Raw genomic sequence first — 19,548 nt, 5'->3', positions numbered from 1 at the left:
CGCAGTGTCAGGGATAAAGAGAGAGGAGGGGGAGCAAGAAGGAGAGAACAAAGAGTCGATGATGGGGTGGAAAGCAGGACTGACTAAATGACACAAGCAGGATGGTGAATCATAATGTGGAAGGTGTCAGCATGAAAAGTTCATGGACTTTTTAAAGCCTTGAAGTTTGTCTTTTTTAAACTGTATCTGGGCAGCAATATCATGAAGTGAGGCCTATAATTCATCAGGGAGGGTTGTGGGGTGCAATGTGGGAGAGTTTCCTGTAATACCATTTATTGTAGATATTTTTATGTTGGTTCTCTTGCTTTATGCATCAACATATAAACACATAATTGAAGTATTAAAAATAACTTAATGTCCTGTTCACCTGTCACCCATGTGCTTGCTGATCTACATCAGCCCCCAGTCTGGCAACGCGTTGATTTTAAAATTCTCCTTGTTTTCAAATCCCCCCCATTGGCTTCGCCCCTCTGTATCTCTGTAACCTCCTCTAGCCCCACAACCGCCTGAGACACAGTATCTGCGCTCTTCTAATTCTGGCCTCTTGTGCATCCCTGATTTTAATCCCTATTGAAGGCCATGCCTTCCACTTCATGTGCCCTAAGCTCTGGAATTCCCTCACTCATTATTTCTCTTGCCTCCTTTTAAGACACTCTTCAGAGCTTGACTCCTGGATCAAGTTTTTAGTTATCTGACCTAATATCTCCTTGTGTGGTTGGGAGTGTTTTTCTTTAGTGCTATCTAAATGTAAGTTGTTGAGTAGAGCCTTCCTGTTTAAGACCTGTCTCCACACTATGCTCACCTGTTTGTTGGCCAGGTTTTATTGGTTTGATGCAGAGAAATGATCAAACCCTCACTCAGCCAAATGCACTTTTGTACTTTAAAATAACTATAAAATTAATTCAAAGCTGACTACAAAAACGTAGGTAACTTCTGAAGATATATTTGTATTGAGACACATAAATTTTTTTTAAAATGCCATGATTTGATGGGTCTTGGCTACAGAGTTGTGGCTTTGTTCTAGTTGATGCTGTAACTTCTGATTGGTTTGCTCATTGTCTGATTAAAATGTAGACTGTACACATATAGGCATTTATTCTTTCGTCGACACAAAAGCTACTAACTTCAAACCTCCAGTTAAACAATTAATGCTGATTAATTTGAATATTACTCCCACCAGTGATATTTTCCAGGTATTTCAGAATCTACCGCTTAAAGAACAGCACCAAAGAGTTACCAGAAAAATGCTAACTCAATTTTTCCTCCTTGATTTATTTTTATTATCTCTTCAAATTCTCTCTTCTATCAATACTTAGAGATTGAACCTTTTTTGCACTCTGTAGACTGGAGTGTTGCTTTATGAACCATGATACTTGCTGGATTCTACGTGGTATATGTGCAGTAATTTTCTCCAAAGCCCAAGGAAAAGAGATTTGTTTATCCCAAGATTGGAAGCCTTTTGTAAGTTGCACCCACTTGCCTCAGAGGGAGTGTAGCAAGGGTTTGCTAAACTGATTCCTGGGATGAGGGGATTGTCCTGTGAGGAGAGATTGAGTAGACTAGGCTTGTATTTCCTGGGGTTTAGAAGAATGAGAGGTGATCTCATTAAAAAATATAAAATTCTTAAGAGCTTTGATGTTGGGAGGATATTTCCCCTGACTGGGTAAAGACCTGGGGAAACTGGAGAAAGAGATTGAAGTCACAGCCTCAGGATATGGCCCTTTAGGACTGAGATGAGGAGAAGTTTCTTTGCTCAGAGGGTTGTGGACTGTGGAATTTTCCAGAGAGCTGTGGATGTTCAATCGTTGAGTATATTCAGGCCAAAGATCAATATGGAGAATCGGGGGATAGTTTGCGACAGTATAGCTGAGGTTAAAGGTCAAGCATGAATGGCAGAGTGGGCTCGAGGGGCTGAATGGCTTACTCCTCCTTGTTCTTATGAGAGAGAACTTTTGTGCAAAGAGTGGTTAGGATTTGGAATGTACTGCTTGAAAGGGTGATGGACTCTAGTAACCTTCTAAAGGGAATTGGATAAATCCTTGAGGGAGAAAGAATTGCAGGGGTATGAGGGAAAGCAGGGGAGGGCCATTAACTGGATTACCCTTTGGAAGAGCTGGTGTGTACATGATGGGCCGAACGAGTGCCTCAGTGCTGTACTGCTCTGTGATTCTAATTAGTTTTATTTTGTGCACTTAACAGCTGGCAAACAGATTCTGCAGTGTTACCCCAATTCCGTTTCGTCTGCTTGTGCAATGATGCTGTTCAACCTTGGCAGTGCATATTGCCTACGCAGTGAATATGACAAGGCACGCAAATGTCTTCACCAGGTGAGTAAAGCAAGACAGTGGAATTTAGGCCTATCTGTCCAGACCAATCCGTCCACTCCATCCAGTGCCATTGGATAATGTCGCTGTCTTTTTATTGTGTCCAGCCTGAAAGGTCAAGTGTACTGCCTCCCTTTTCAGTGTCTCACATCCCTAGGAGCTTGAGAATCATTGGCTTAATAATCCCTGTCCATTCAATTACCAATCATATATCAAATTGACAAATGTGTCGCAACTAACAATGAGGAAAACCTCTAGATGTCTTAGTGCAGGAAGAGGCCATCCTTGCTCGTCCGAATTTAGGTTTCCTTGAGCCTGATTTCGCACACTGCCATTTTATGATTTTTTTTCTCTCTCCTCCTGCCTTAATTATCCAGATCCTGACTGAATGCTGTAGGTGATTTAACATCGATTGTGGCAAACACTACATAGGCCAAAGTGTGTCTGGACTACTGCTTTACGTGCTAATCTTCAAACCCTGTTAAACCTGTATTGTGCTTTCTGCCTCCTTGCTACAATCCCATTTGACATCTGAATGTGTCTTTTGTTGACCTGTCCACCTCTTGGAGAATTGTATATCTGCTGCCCTGAGTGCCTTTGCTGCTCCACTTCAGCCCAGAGTTTTCCTGGTATCTGACTTCAGGTATTGCAATCTGAGGATGTGTATAATTCCAGCCAAAGATCATAGAATCATAGAATTCTACAGCACCACAAGTCGTTTGACCTGTTGTCCCTTTGCTGATATCTGAGAGCAAATCACTTGGCCCCATTTCCCTGTCCTTTGTCCATAACATTGAGAAAATTTCTCAAACCTCTATCCACTTCCCCTCAAAAAGTGATTTTTGATTCTTGTTCCACCACAGTTTCTGGTAGGTCATTCCATGTTCTAACAATTCAGAGTTAAAGAAAAATATTCTCCTAGCCCTTCTTTGATTTTTTGATGACAGTCTTAAATGTGTGACCCTTATTTGCAGGTGCCCTAACCAGATTGCTCCCTCCCCTCCTGTAATGGTGCCAGATCCCCTGTAACCAAGCTACGGCATTCCCACACCAAATTCCTGGGCTGCCTCTGTGCTACCAAAGGCCCAGGATTGCACCAACTGGGAACAAAAAGCCCACTCCCCCTGCCTGGTACTGCCAAATATCAGAAAACCACTTTGAACTGGTCATGTCTGATCAATTTGATTGAATTTTTCGAAGAGTGGACCAGGTGTGTAGATGAGGGCAATGCATTTGACGTAGTTTACTTGGATTTTAGCAAGGCTTTTGGTAAGGTCCTGAATGGCAGATTGATAACGAAGGTAAGAGCCCATGGGATCCAAGGCAATTTGGCAAATTGGAGCCAGAATTGGCTGAGTGGCAGGAAGCAGAGGGTGATGGTCGAGGGGTGTTTTTGTGGCTGGATGCCTGTGTCCAGTGGAGTTCCACAGGGATTGGTGTTGGGTCCTTTGCTGTTTGTGGTATATATAAACGATTTAGACTTGAATGTAGGAGCGTTGATCAGGAAGTTCACAGATGACATGAAAATTGGTGGGGTGGTAAATAGTGAGGAGGGTAGCCTTAGATTACAGGAGGATTATAGACGGGCTGGTCATATGGGCTGATCAGTGGCAAATGGAATTTAATCCGGATAAGTGTGAGGTGATGCACTTGGACAGGACAAACAAGGCACAGGGATACACGATGAATGGTAGAACCCTGGGAAGTACCGAGGGTCAGAGGGACCTTGGTGTGCATGTCCACCGTTCTGTTAAGGTAGCGGGACAGGTAGGTTAAGAAGGCGTATGGGATACTTGCCTTTAGTAGCTGAGGCATAGAATATAAGAGCAGGGAGGTTATGCTGGAACTGTATAAAATGCTGGTTATGCCACAGCTCGAGTATTGCGTGCAGTTCTGGAATCTGCACTATAGGAAGGATGTGATTGCACTAGAGAGAGTGCAGAGGAGATTTACCAGGATGTTGCCTGGGCTGGAGAGTTTTAGTTATGAAGAGAGATTAGATAGACTGGGGTTATTTTCCCTGGAGCAGAGGAGATTGAGGGGGGACATGATTGAGGTGTGTAAAATTATGAGGGGCATAGATAGGGTAGACAGGAAGGAATTTTTCTCCTTGGTGGAGGGATCAATAACCAGGGGGCATAGATTTGGTTTAGAGGGGATGTGAGGAAGAATTTTTTCACCGAGTGGGTGGTGGGAATCTGGAACTCGCTGCCTGAAAGGGTGGTAGAGGCAGAAACTCTAATAACATTTAAGAAGTATTTGGTTGTGCACTTGCGATGCCATGGCATACAAAGCTATGGACCTAGTGCTGGAAAATGGGATTAGAATAGTTAGGTACTTGTTTGACCGGCACAAACTTGTTGGGCCGAGGGCCTTTTTCTGTGCTGTAGACCTCCATGACTATCTTGCATGCCACCCTGTTATGCATCCTCCACTTTTAAAAATGGAAAGGAACCCCCACTAAATACACAGTAATGAGACCGATGTAGGTAATGTCACTTATTTATACTGTTCGCAAAATAATTAGATCCCCAAAGCACCAGTAAAAGTCCTGGAATGCCACATCCTAACTATGGAAGTTGACCTCCGTGTAAAGCAGTGACCCTGATAAAGCAGCATATAATATTCCTGTTATCCTCTGACTCAATGGCTAGTGCCATGTGTGCCTGTATGTGTAAAACAGAGTGAACAGGACACTGATCTTGGGGAAACCCCACTGCCTACTTCCTTCCAGTCTGAGAGAAGTCCATTTATCAGAATCCCTTGCTCTTCAGCTTTCAGCCATTTTCTCTACGCTTCCAATTGCTTTATTCCTTATACCACTGGGCTGTCAATACCCCACCCAGCTTCTTATATGCCATTTTATCATACGTTCATGTAAACCACATTCATTGAATGACACCAACAGTACTTTCCGTCATTTTCTCAAAGATTTTAATACCTTAGTCAGATAAGAACATAAGAAGTAGGAGCAGGAGTAGGCCATTCAGCCCCTCGAGTCAGCTCTGCCCGTCAGTAAGATGGGAGCTGATCTGATTGTGACCTCAACTCCCCTTCCTCCCTGCCTCCCATTACCCTTGACTCTTCTCGATCAAAAATCTGTCCAACTCGGCCTTGAATATATAATAGATGTGATTGCAAATCCACATTGACTATCTCTGATCAGCCGTGCCTTTCCTTAATATTTGTTTTATTTAAATCTTTGATTGCAGCCACCAGTAAGTTTTCAGCTGTGACGCAAGGATAACTCATCTGTCCCTGTTTCTGAGCTTGGGTGTAATGTTTGCCACCCTCCAATGCTCTGTCTCTAATGAATTTTGAAAAATCACACTTAGTCCCCACTTCACCCTCTTTCAGTATTCTGAGTTGTCTATCACCTGGGCCTAAATTACTTTTTAGCACTTTCATTCCCGGGGGGGCATTCCCTTATGTATGTATCCACTGTGTTGCCCTTGCTTCAGTAGACTCATAGATGTTTACAGCACAGCCGGAGGCTTTTTGGCCCATGTGTTTGCACTGGTCAACAAAGATCTAACCACACTGATCCCATTTTCCTGGAAGCTATGGCAATGCAAGTGAATATCTAAATACTTCTTAAATGTTACAAGAGTTTCTGACTCAATCATCCTTTCAGGCAGTGAGTTCCAGACTCCCACCACCCTCTGGGTGAAAAAAATTCTCCTCAACTCCCCTCTTAGCCTTCTACCTTTTACCTTAAATCTATGCCCCCTGGTTATTGACCTCTCTACTAATGAAAAAAGTGTCTTCCTACCCACCCTATCTATATCCCTCGTAACCTTATACACCTCTATCAGGTCCCCTCTCAGCCTTCGCTGCTCCAAGGCAAGGACATACAGAGAAAAGTGAAATAAGTCTTAAGAGGCTTCTGAAATGAGAAGAGAAGTATTTAAGTGGCTGCCATTTCCTTATTTACCATAATGAGCTCACTTTGTTAATTTTGAGTAGTGCATATCACTTTCATATCTTTTTCCTAAATAGTTCTTGAAAACTTCTGTTACCTCCCTTTATGTTAGCAACAAGTGATTTTTGTTGTGTGAACGATGAAGGATACTGACAGGTGATGTGGTGCATGAGGTTTATATGGGTTTAGTAGATACGGATGTAGAAGGTGAGGTTTATATGGGTTTAGTAGATATGGATGTAATAGGTGAGGTTTATATGGGTTTAGTAGATATGGATGTAGTAGATGAGGTTATATGGGTTTAGTAGATATGGATGTAATAGGTGAGGTTTATATGGGTTTCGTAAATATGGATGTAGTAGGTGAGGTTTATATGGGTTTAGTAGATATGGATGTAGTAGATGAGGTTTATATGGGTTTAGTAGATATGGAAGTAGTAGGTGAGGTTTATATGGGTTTAGTAGATATGGAAGTAGTAGGTGAGGTTTATATGAGTTTAGTATATATGGAAGTAGTAGGTGAGGTTTATATGGGTTTAGTAGATATGGATGTAGTAGGTGAGGTTTATATGGGTTTAGTAGATATGGATTAGTAGGTGAGGTTTATATGGGTTTAGTGGATATGGAAGTAGTAGGTGAGATTTATATGGGTTTAGTAGATATGGATGTAGTAGGTGAGGTCTATATGGGTTTAGTAGATATGGATGTAATAGGTGAGGTCTATATGGGTTTAGTAGATATGGATGTAATAGGTGAGGTTTATATGGGTTTAGTAGATATGGATGTAATAGGTGAGGTTTATATGGGTTTAGTAGATATGGGTGTAATAGGTGAGGTTTATATGGGTTTAGTAGATATGGAAGAAGTAGCTGAGGTTTATATGGATTTAGTAGATATGGATGTAGTAGGTGAGGTTTATATGGGTTTAGTAGATATGGAAGTAGTAGGTGAGGTTTATATGGGTTTAGTAGATATGGATGTAGTAGGTGAGGTTTATATGGGTTTAGTATATATGGATGTAGTAGGTGAGGTTTATATGGGTTTAGTAGATATGGATGTAGTAGATGAGGTTTATATGGGTGTGGTAGATGAGGTTTATATGGGTTTAGTAGATATGGAAGTAGTAGGTGAGGTTTATATGGGTTTAATGGATATGTATGTAGTAGGTGAGGTTTATATGGGTTTAGTAGATATGTATTATATGAGGTTTATATAGGTTTAGTAGATATGGATGTAGTAGGTGAGGTTTATATGGGTTTAGTAGATATGGATGTATTATGTGAGGTTTATATGGGTTTAGTGGATATGGATGTAGTAGGTGAGGTTTATATGGGTTTAGTAGATATGGATGTATTATGTGAGGTTTATATGGGTTTAGTGGATATGGATGTAGTAGGTGAGGTTTATATGGGTTTAGTAGATATGGATGTATTATGTGAGGTTTATATGGGTTTAGTGGATATGGATGTAGTAGGTGAGGTTTATATGGGTTTAGTAGATATGGATGTATTAGGTGAGGTTTATATAGGTTTAGTATATATGAATGTAGTAGGTGAGGTTTATATGGGTTTAGTGGATATGGATGTAGTAGGTGAGGTTTATATGGGTCTAGTAGATATGGATGTATTAGGTGAGGTTTATATAGGTTTAGTATATATGGATGTAGTAGGTGAGGTTTATATAGGTTTAGTATATATGGATGTAGTAGGTGAGGTTTGTAGGGGTTTAGTTAATATGGTTGTAGTAAATGAGGTTTATATGGGTTTCTAGAAAGCATTTTGTAAAGTGCTGCAGATTTCTCATGTTCTCCTTCAGCCTTTACTGAAGAGTAACTACAACGTAGCTGTATAATCAGCCGTTCTTAGTCTTTGTTTTTAAATTACAGGCTGCTTCGATGGTTAATCCCAAAGAGATTCCTCCAGAAGGGATCCTACTGGCTGTTTACCTTGAGTTGCAGAATGGTAAGTTCATATCTAATCATTGACAATTAAGGTTGTTACTTTAATTGTATTTAGATTATCACCTTGTAACCAAAACATGTAGAGGGAAAGATTCTTCCCTCCTGGCCTTAACTGAATGAGTAACTAATTGTTTTTATTATGTGGGTGTGTACTGGAAGTTTTGTTGAGGGGTGAGATGGTAGGGAAATAGTTTGGCATAGATGTTCTGTTTCTGTTTTCAATTTGAAGTGCGCTGGTATAAAAATCCTAATTTCCCCCTAAGTGGCTGCGCAAGTTAAATAAGATGATGATTCTCCTACCCAATGGAGAGGTTACACAGAGACCCAGGCCCCTTTGAGAGAAATCTTGGCCGGTGTATCAGCTCATGTTCCTGGCTCGCTATGAGACTGCTCCCCTGCCAATGTTCCTTTCATCGGCAGCAGATGTCCGGTTATGCTGATACATTTATCAGTCTTCTGCTTGAAGGGGGCATGTGGTCAAAGAATCTGTACAATAACTTGCATTTAGAAAGCATCTTTAACCTAGTAAAACATGCCACAGCGCTTCCCAGGAAATTTGAAATAGAGCCACATAAGGAGACATGAGGACAGGTGATCAAAAGCCTGCTTGAAGAGGCAGGTTCTGAGGAATAAGGCAGAGAGGTTTATGGAGGGAACGCCAAAGCAGCTTTCAGCCCTTAGCAGCTGAATGCACGGCCCCATTGGTGGGACGATTATAATTGGGAATGCTCAAGAGATCAGAATTGGAGTGGAAAGATCTCAGAGGGTTGTAGGGTTGGAGGAGGTTACAGCGGTTATGGAGGGAGTGAGGCCATGGAGCGATTTTTAAACAAAGATGAGAATTTGAAAATCAAGGCTTAACTTAGCCCAGAACCATTATAGGTCAGCGAGGATACAACAGCCCTGCTAGGAGTGTGGATTTGGTGAATTTAATCTGTTGCCTCCTACAACCAAGTGGTTCTAGTATTTAATGTCCTTCATAGAATAGTTACAACGCAGAAGGTCATTCGGCCTGTCCTGTCCATGCAGCTCTCTGCAAGAGCAACTCATCTAGTCCCGTTCCCTCCACCTTTTGCACGTAGCCCTGCAAATTTTTTCTCTTTAGATAATCACCCAATTCCCTTTTGAAAGCCACGATTGAGTCTGCCTCCACCACACTCTAAAGCTGTGCAATCCAGATCCTGCCTGCTCGCTGCATAAATGGTTTTCCCCTCAATGTCCTCTGGTTCTTGACTTGAAGCTGCTTTCCTTCTTGTCTGCTGGTAGTTAACAGTCACTGTCCGGTTATATTTCTCAAACAGTATTAACCTTGTTAGTTGGTGTGACTGGCTGTTTGTTTCTGGGGCAGGGAACACACAGTTGGCACTACAGATCATCAAAAGGAACCAGCTGTTGCCCTCACTGAAAGCCCTGTCCTCTGATGTGAAAAAGAAACCAGTATTTCAGTCCATCCAGACCATTCAGCCACCGCCATTCAACACCATCCAACGGAAATGAGACCTCGATGCCAGCCACTGTCCGCCTGCTTTCTTCCAGATGCTTTCTGAACTGGAAAAGAGGATCAGAATGGAGGCGGGGGGGGGGGGGCAAAAAAAAAACCCCTCATCGTGAACTTTGAGCTAGCTGACGGGGGAATGCAAACTCTTCTATCGGTCCTTTGATAAAGCTGCAGACAGCATTTTGTTTTAGGCTTGGAACCTCATTTCGACCTCAAACGTATCCTGGCAGTCGTACAAGGATAAATTCATAATGTTTCCGGAATTTGGATATTTGTTGAGTTTTTCTATATGTTTTTCTGAGTAATGATTTGTAATTGCAGTATTTATAGCTGTTCAGGTTTGTTCTCTGTTAATATTTCCACCTATTAAAGTGATCCAATGAACACATTATGTTAACAGCACCATTTTATATTGCCCCTTTAGTAACCTGTGTATGTTATAGAACACTTTTATATATTATCCTTTCGTCAAACTGCCTAGAGGATTGCTAGTTGAGTTCTGGCTCCCTTGGAGAGCAAGTGAAAGATTGGCAAATGATACTGTGACTGATATTACAAATATGTGTCCCTTCAGGCCAGTCTTACAAGTCCCCTTGGTTTAGTTTCTAAGTGTTGGTGATACCACTGACCTGGCTGAGATGGGGACAGGGCAGAGAGTTGGACGGAGAGAGTGAACCAAATAAAATTTCCAAGAATGCAATTTCTACTAAGCAACCGTTGCTGAATATTTATGGGAATTTCACTAACTAACTGGTTAATTGTGCTGACTACCTTTTGTAAATAGTCTTTACCGAGCTTGCATTCACGGCAGCTTTTCAGGAACAACCTTTTTTCCTGGAGATATTCGTTGTGTAAAGAAAAGCCTAGCAAAAGATATTAAAAGTTGAATTATACCAAATAAATAAAGAACAAAAGAGTTTTATAGTGGAATTTTAATCGGGGAAGTTGGGGAATGGAAAATACAGATGTGCAGTCCCTACAGTAGGATCTCACTTTGCTAAACTGCAGCCAACCAAAACCTGATTTGCCAAAGGGCTTTGCAGTTGCAGTGATCCAATCCTGCAGCTGCCAATATTGCTGGTGGCTTTGGCTGTTTCAATTTGCCAATGAGAGCAGTGCCCAGAATCTTCTGCTCTACTGGGTGGACCCAGCAGCAGCAGCAGCAGCTAACAGCCCTCATTAGCACCAGAGGATGACCAGATGGGGCTATAATTATTGTCTCTATGGACTTCTCCACCCCAGTAAACAAGCCACTGGCTAGGTTAGTGCAGGACAGTGAGATTCTAATGTATTGTGAATTGTGACCAGCTGAAACACAGGCATTCGTAAATATAGCAAATAAAATGATATTTTGGAGTAATAGTTGATTCTGCAATTGTGAATAAAGTACAAGTGTAGTGAAATGTGCACTGTGCTGATTTTTCTCTTTTTTTCAGTATCAAAGAAGAGTCACATTGGACTCGAAACATTAACTCTGTTTCTCTCTTCACAGACTCTGCCAGACCTGCTGAGTATTTCCAGCATTCCAATAGCTGCAATATTTCACACTTATTTCTCTGTCTGGAAGCTTTTCCCTTCGTTGTAGCTGCTGTTGTTGAGCATCTGTCTATTTACTGTAGATAAGGGCACTCAATATTTATTGTCTTGTGTTTTTAATTCTGCCCCCCCCTTGGATGAGGCATTAAGAGGTCAGATCTGTTTGTTAACCCTTCTAGGGATCAGGAGGAGGTCAATCAGCTCCCGCTTCGCCACTCAATCAGATTGTGGCTGATGTGTATCTTGACTCCATCCACCCATCGTAACTCTCCCCTGATACTGTTACCCAACAGAAATTTCTCCAACTCACAAGTGAATACAAACCCTGTTTATGGCACCTGCCCTCATAATTAAGCCTCCAAGCCATGCTATTCGTCTGCACCCCCTGCAGGGTCAGTGAATCCTTCCCGAAGTGTAGTGTCCAGAACTGAGCAGACAAACTCCAGACAAACCTTTTGGTAACTTTGCCTCTCCCTGCATGCTCACTTGATGCTCAAGCACAAAATTTATCTGTCTGAGCAACTCATCCTTTTGGCACAGCGGTATGACCACCGTACCACACCATTACCTGCTTCCATGGCTTGTTTGACTCAATGTTTTACCCCTTATGCCTATCTCCTCGCATTTTTTTAGTCAGTTCCCTGAAGAGGCCTCTCTCGCTTTTTGTTTTCAGATTCTGTTGACGGGCGCCTAACCAGAATTTCAAGTCACCTTTCCCTCTTTTGCACCTAGCACTGGGACTTGCTGTGTATTTCTGGCAGTTTTTGGTTTTATTTTAGATATCCAGCATCTGTTTTTGAAATACCAACTTTTTTTTATCCCTATTGTCGGCGGCTTAACAATTGAAGCTAGACTGAAGAGCGGCCAGGTTGTATGCAATCTGCTCTCTGCTTTTGCGCCTAAATTAATCAAATGCCTTACGGAGAGATTTGCAGTTTCATCCTCCCAAAGTGAAGTCAATAAAGTTCTGGAATATTCTACACTATATAGAGTCTGCCATGGATCAGTGACCAACATGCTCACCTCAGAGTCAGGTTGTGACTTTGACCAGCTCCGGAGCTTAATCTAGGCTGACACTCCTAGTGCTGTGCCAAGGGAGTGCTGCACCATAAGGAGTGCTGTCTTTTTGGATGTGATGGTAAACTCAGGCTGTGTCTGCCCCCTCGGTTGGGTAAAAGAGCTCCCAAGGCAGAGTGACTGGGGTCAGATTGAGTGGGCTATGGAAAGGGGTGGAGAGTGCGACATTACTCTAGTGCTTTTCACATGAAAGGTCTAGAGATGTTGGACTGAACTGCCTGTTTCTGTGGTGGAACAGTTTATGATCCTACATTATTAACACCAAATATTCCATTTCTTACTGATGTCAGGAGGTTTGATTGCAGAATCTTGAAATATTGAATTAATTAGAGTGGTCTGTTAGTATTACTATCAACAAGCTGTGTAATTCATCCCCAGGATTCAACATCAAGCAGCATCTGGCAGCCTTGTCTCTTTCCAAACCGCAGTCATCTGCGAATCTTTCACAGGCTCCAACTCGACCAAGAAAGAAAGACTTGCATTTCCGTAGCACCTTTTGCAACCCCAGTACATCCCAAAGCATTTTACAGTCAATGAAGGACTTTCAGAAGTGCAGTCACTGTTGTAATGTAGGAAATGCAAAGCCAAATTATTTAACAGCAATATCCCACAAATAGCAATGGGATAATGACCAGATAATCTGATGGTTGAGGGATTTAAATATTAGTTGGGACACCAGGGAAAACACTCCTGTTCTTCATTAAAATAGTGGCTCCGAGGTCTCTTGTGTCCCCCATGAGAGGGCAGACTGAACCTCGGTTTAATGTCTCATCTGAAAGGTGCCCTTCCCGACTATGCAGCACTCCCTCTGTGCCTGCCGTGGGAGTGTCAGCCTGGATTACCTGGCCAAGTCTGATCTACTCAGAGCAGCAGGAATCAAACTTAAACTTGTGACAGGAGGCAACCCACAGGTGGTTTCTCTCAAACGTAAATGAAGCAAAGATGTTCTGGCAGTGGGTAAAAGCCCCAATTAATTTGTAAAGAAATATATATTCAATGGGATGTGTGGTGTGAGAGTTTGGCTGTCTTCCCCTAACCTCATGAGGAAGCTGAATGATTGCCCAGTCAGAATATATATGTTCTCTCACAGACCAGCTGTGCCGGGGAAGGAATAGTCCTTATGGTAGATCCTGTTCTTGTCTTCATTCATTATCTCACCTGTTGAGCTACAAGACAAAAAGGGAGTAGGACACTTTTTTATTGTCATTATGGCAGAAACCGGTTTTGGAAAATCTATGGGTTCATTTAAGATTTAGTAATTGCTTTGAGCAATCAGTGTCACGCGATTTGGGAATATAATTTGGCAAAGAACAGGGAAAGCTTGAAGCAGTGTTGTTGAATGGATTTAAACTGCTCAGGCAGCCCTTCAGTAAATTGAAAGGTAACTTTTATTTCTGCAACAGGAAGAATTTCCTTTTTGCTTCTCTCTCCTGTCTGGCCTAACTGGAGAATCGCTGCCCCCTGGCCTCAGTTTCCTCCTCGAGCCCAGCCCACCAATCAGACCCGAAAATGAGGCCCTCTCTGCCAATGTTGAAGTAAGGCTCAAACCTCCTGCAGGCCTCACTAGAATTTGCACAAGCGGGAAACGGGCGTGAATTAGCATAAACCCGGGGACGAGGAACGCGCTGAGCTCTTCGCATGTTCCTTCTTCTAAAATATAAGTTTAGATTTCAGCTAATTGAATCATCGTTCACATGCAACAGGCCCAATTATAACTCCATGTGTGTGTGTGTGTGTGAGAGAGAGAGAGAGAGAACTGGGCCTGTTTAATGTGCTTCAGGGCCTACGAGTGGGGAGTGTTTACAGCTTTTATGTGACTTTACTTCCAAAGAAGCAGGAAATGCAGAGCGGTGAATCACAGAATCTCACAGTGCAGAAGAGGCCCTTCAGCCCATCGAGTCTGCACCGACACGTGAGAAACACCTGACCTACCTACCTAATCCCATTTACCAGCACTTGGCCCATAGCCTTGAATGTTATGATGTGCCAAGTGCTCATCCAGGTACTTTTTAAAGGATGTGAGGCAACCTGCCTCCACCACCCTCCCAGGCAGCACATTCCAGACTGTTACCACCCTCTGGGTAAAAAAGTTTCTCCTCATATCCCCCCTAAACCTCCTGCCCCTCATCTTGAACTTATGTCTCCTTGTGACTGACCCTTCAACTAAGGGGAACAGCTGCTCCCTACCCACCCTGTCCATGCCCCTCATAATCTTGTACACCTTGATCAGGTCGCCCCACAGTCTGCTCTGCTCCAACCAAAACAACCCAAGTCTATCCAACCTCTCTTCGTAACTGAGTGTAAATTTTTTTTAAAAAAGCAAAAGATGCATACAAAACCATAACAAAGCACCCAAATAAAGCCCGAGCCTCTCTTCACCTCAGACAACCTGGTTGCAATTGGAAAAGACACAGGTGGGAGACTTGTCATAAAAGCTCTGTTACTTAGGGGCAGGGCAGGTAGGTTGGGGCCTGCGCTGTGTTTGGAGATTTGTTCGGGCAGCGAGGTTGACAGCAGCAAAACGTAGATGAGCTATGGACGTATGATTCCCACGCCTGGAATTCGCTGATGACCCAAACATTTGCTGTCCTTTAGCCCACGCGGTTGATTTGTGTCCCCCACCATCTTGCTGATGTTCGCCAGAGCCAATTCACAGGAAAAGGGAGGGCAGTGGTGTCAACACGTGACAACGCAGAGGTAAATATAAGTGAAATAAGTGCTGCAATGCCTTTGCTTTAAGCGGCTCTCAGTGGTCCAGCCCAAGGCTCCAGAGTCCCGACTCTCGATATTCACTTGAAATCAATGAGGAAGTTACTTGAGTGTGACAAGCTCGGTGGGTGTCAGTCAGTAATGAACAAGTTACAGTGAATACACCACATATGGAGTGGATCACATTGTGCAGGAATTATAAACCAGAACTTTGACTGTCAGATTTTACTGAAAGATAGCCAGCAAGGAGGCTATTGAACCATAAAATCTTACAGTACAAAAGGCCATTCAGCCCATTGTGCCTGTGCTGTCCCTTTGAAAGAGTTGTCTACAAGAATCATGCAGAGCACTTAGTGGTCACTTTTCCAGTACTTTGTTTTATTTCAGATTTCCAGCTTCTTCATTATTTTGCTTTTATTTACATTGTGGTCTGCGGTTTGTAAGCAGTTCTTAAAAGGCTGCACTTAATACTCAAAAGACTGCACCATCAGCAGCACAGTGTTCCCTCAGTACTGCTCTGATATGTCATCCTAGATTATGTGTTTAAATCACTGGAGTGGGGTGTGAACCCATAACATTATGACTCGGAGGTGTGAAGGCATTATAGAGAGATGCAGAAAAAATTCACGAGAATGGTTCCAGGGATGAGGGACTTCAGTTACGTAGGTGGATTGGAGAAGCTGGGGCTGTTCTCCTTGGAGAAGGGAAGATTGAGAGGAGATCTGATAGAGGTGTTCAAAATCATGAGGGGTCTGGACAGAGTAGATGGGCAGAAATCGTTCCCACTCGTGGAAGGATCGAGAATGAGAGGATATAGATTTAAAGTAATTGGTAAAAGAAGCAATGATGACATGAGAACCCTTTTCACACAGTGCGTGGTTAGGGTTTGGAATGCACTGCCTGAGCAGGTGGTGGAAGCAGGTTCATTCATGGGATTCAAAAGGGAATCAGACTGTTATCCAAAGAGGGAGAATTTTCAGGGCTCTGGGGAAAAGGTGGAGAAGTGGCACTAGGTGAATTGCTCTTGCAGGGAACCAGTCAAATGGCCACCTCCTGTCCTGTAACCATTCTATGATCCTGTGATCAAATTAGTCCCACTCCCCCGCTCTTTCCTCACAGCCTTGAAGAACTGTTCCTTTTTCAAGTATTTATCCAATTCCCTTTTGAAAGTTATTATTGAATCCGCTTCCTCCGCCCTTTCTGGCAATGCATTCCAGATCACATCATTGGCATAAAAAATATCTTGTCAATTATCTTACACCTGTTTCTTCTGGTAACGAACTCTCCTGCCAGTGGAAACAGTTTCTCTTTACTTGCTCTATCAAACTCTTCTTGATTTGGATCACCTCTATTCAATCTCCCCTTAACCTTCCCTGCTCTAAGGAGAGCAAATCCCTGAACTGCGATTGAAAAAAAATTGAAGCTTGAGATGAACTGACAAAGAAATGTGGGACCCACGGGAGAGAGCACCCACTGCACAACTGGACAAAGAGTGAAATGGTCTTGGGCAGAAAGGTAGAGGGGATAACATCGTCGGGAGAACAAAATCCTGGGATCTAGATAAAAACCAGTTGGGCAAAAGCAGCAGGAGGGAAGAAGAGAGAGCTTGTATTTCTATAGTGCCTTTCATGACCACTGGATGTCCCAAAGTGGTTTACAGCCAATGAGGTACTTTTTGAAGTGCAGTCACTGTTGTAATGTAGGAAACGCAGCAGCCAAATTATGTGCATAAAGATCAGACAAATAGCAATGTGATAATGATAACCTTTTCAAGTGTTGATTGAGGGATTCACATTGGACACAACACCGGGATGAACTCCTCTGCCCATCATTGAAATAATGCTACAAGATCTTATACTTCCACCTGATAGGGCCTCAGTTTAATGTCTCATCTGAAAGATGACACCTCTGCCAGCGCAGCACTCCCTCAGCACTGCACTGGGGGTATCAGCCTCTCAGGAATGAGACTTGAAATCACAAATTTCTGACTCAAGAGACAGGAGAGAGTGGGAGCGTGACTAAAAGTTGCCATTGGTTTTAAAAGATTCTGCAGTGTCTAGGCCAATGTTTATTCTTCAATCAACATCAATAAAAACAAAGTACCTGGTCATTATCACATTGCTGTTTGAGGGACTGTGCTGTGTGCCTGCTTTCCCCTCTATTCAGGTACCATGCCCTAAGAGGGTATTGGACCTCCATGTGTTGGTCCATGGCTATGCTCGGCAGGATACTGCAGTGTTTTGACATTGCCTCCTGCAGGTGGCTGACCATGACTCTCTCCCGCTTTTACCACCTGCCATTGGCGTGTGTCGGAAAGATTTACAAGTTGATACTCAACCTGTTTGGCCCTGTTATGATGTTATGAACATCATCCTTAGCCATCAAGTCCTGTAGTGGGACTCAAACTCAGAGCTTCTGACTCAGGCAGGAGCATTACCCACTGGGCTACGAGACCTCCACCCGCCTCACGGAAATCAGTAATTTGCTATGAAGCACTTTGGGTTGTCCTGAGTAAATGAAAGGCGCTGTTCACCCAGCGTTGGCTGACCTACATTGACTCCTGCTCCAGCAACACCTCTATTTTAAATTCCCACCCTTGTTCGTAAATCCCTCTAATGTCCAGCCCCTCCCTATCTCTGTAATCTCCTACAACCCTCCAAATTCTCTTAATTGTGTTCAATTCTGGCCCCTTGCTCATTCCTAATTTTAATCACTCCACCATTGGCGGCCATGCCTTCAGCAGATTGGGCCTTAAACTCTCTCATTCCTTCCCTAAACTTCTCCGCCTCTCTTTCCTTCTTTAAGATGTTCCTTAAAATCTACCTCCTTGATCAAGTTTTTGGTCTTATGACCTAATATCTCTTTATGTGGCTTGCCGTCAAATTTTGTTAATTGCTCCTATGAAGCGTCTTGGGACATTTTGCTAAATGAAAGATGATATATAATTACAAGTTGTGTAAATACAAGCCTCCTTTCTAATGCTATCATAGTGACAATGAGACCTGTTATTCCCATTTTGCACACTGGATGGTGCTGGTACTCTTGCTCCAGAGTTGGAACTGAAATCTTGTCACGGCAAACACAGCTGAAGAAGAGTTCATGGCTATAGCTTGTGGTGTCTCCAGCCAATTTTCGGATGGATCTGGGGTGGAAAAGTCCCCCGGAACATCTCCCACCACGTCCCTGCCTTGAGCTCTTAATCCGTCCCTTAATCATCTGAACCCAATGCTGCAGAATGGGTACATGCAGAACAGATCGATCTCTTAACATATAAAGGGACAGCAAGTGAGTAAAAGGTTGGTTGAGAGTTGAGGGTTGGTCTTTATCTCGAGGGTTCTGAAATTAAAAATGGTGAAAGTTATGTTACAGGTTAGAGTTCAGGTCCGACCCCACCTGGAGTAACTGCATTCAGTTCTGGGGATTGCACCTCAGGAAGGAGATATTGGGGAGGGAAGGCGGGGTGGTGCAGATTGACCGGAATGATACTGGGGAAAAAGGGGTTAAATTATGAGCACAGGTTGCATAGTTTTGGCTTGTATTTCATTGAATATGGAAGATTAAGGGGTGATCCAATTGAGGTGATTAAGAATATGAAAGGGTTTAATAAGGTAGATAGAGAAACTATTTCCTTTAGTGGGGTGGGAGTGGGGGGTGGTGGGGGGTGGTGGTGGGTGGGGGTGGGGGGTGGTGGCGGGTTTGGGGGAGTCCAGAACAAGGGGGCAGAACCTTAACGTTCGAGCCAGGCTGTTCAGGGGTGATATCAGGAAGCACTTCCTCACACAAAGGGGCATGCAAATCGGGAACTCTCTCCCCCATGCCTCTGTCGAGATTGGAGGGTCCATTGGAATTTTTAAGACTGAGATCCGAAGCTTTTTGTTGGGTAATGATGCTCAGGGATATGGAGAAATGGCGGGAAAATGGATTTGAAAGACAAATCAGCCAGGATCTAAATGAATGTTCAGTTAACGTTTCAAGTCCGTATGACTCTTCAACAGATGCTGCCAGACCTGCTGAGTTTTTCCAGGTATTTTTGTTTTTGTTTTGGATTTTCAGCATCCGCAGTTTTTTGCTTTTATCTAAATGAACGTTGCTTGAAATGAATCTAAGGGGTTGCCTGGGAAAGAAGTAAGACCTGGATTTCTGCAGCACCTTTCGTGACCTCAAGACATCTCAAAGTGCTTTATAGCTGGTGAAGTACATTTGAAACGTAATCATAGTTTCAAAGTGGGGAAAATCAGCAGCAAATTTCCACATAGCAAGATCCCACAAACAGCAATGCCATTCTGACCAGATAATCTGTTATTTAGTGACCTTGATTGAGGGGCACACATTGGCCAGGACCCCGGGGAGAATGCCCCAGGCCTCCTCTGAAATAGTAGCCCTGGGATCTTTTACCACTGCACCACCCCCCCCCCCCCTCCCCTCCAACCCGAAAGGGCAGACGGGGACCCTCGGTTTAACATCTCATCAATAGGACGGCACCTCTGACAACACAGCACTCCCTCAGTGCTTCACCTGGGTGG

General features: G+C 43.2%; 1 protein-coding gene across 4 annotated transcripts in view; it reads left to right on the top strand.

The window, feature by feature from the left end:
- cnot10 (CCR4-NOT transcription complex, subunit 10) overlaps positions 1 to 11,110 on the top strand; it is a 33,647-nt gene extending 22,537 nt beyond the window's left edge. For all 4 annotated transcript variants that reach the window (XM_041189661.1, XM_041189660.1, XM_041189658.1 and 1 more), the window contains 3 exons: positions 2,200 to 2,327; positions 8,131 to 8,206; positions 9,554 to 11,110. In XM_041189661.1, the coding sequence (XP_041045595.1) occupies positions 2,200 to 2,327; positions 8,131 to 8,206; positions 9,554 to 9,702 (353 nt within the window). In that variant the 3' untranslated portion in view covers positions 9,703 to 11,110. The remainder of the gene's footprint in view (positions 1 to 2,199; positions 2,328 to 8,130; positions 8,207 to 9,553) is intronic.
- Positions 11,111 to 19,548: the final 8,438 nt, after the last annotated feature.

The sequence above is a fragment of the Carcharodon carcharias genome, chromosome 6 (genome assembly GCF_017639515.1).
Source record: "Carcharodon carcharias isolate sCarCar2 chromosome 6, sCarCar2.pri, whole genome shotgun sequence".
NCBI classification, from domain to species: Eukaryota; Metazoa; Chordata; class Chondrichthyes; order Lamniformes; family Lamnidae; genus Carcharodon; species Carcharodon carcharias.
This window is presented reverse-complemented; position numbering and strand designations above follow the sequence as displayed.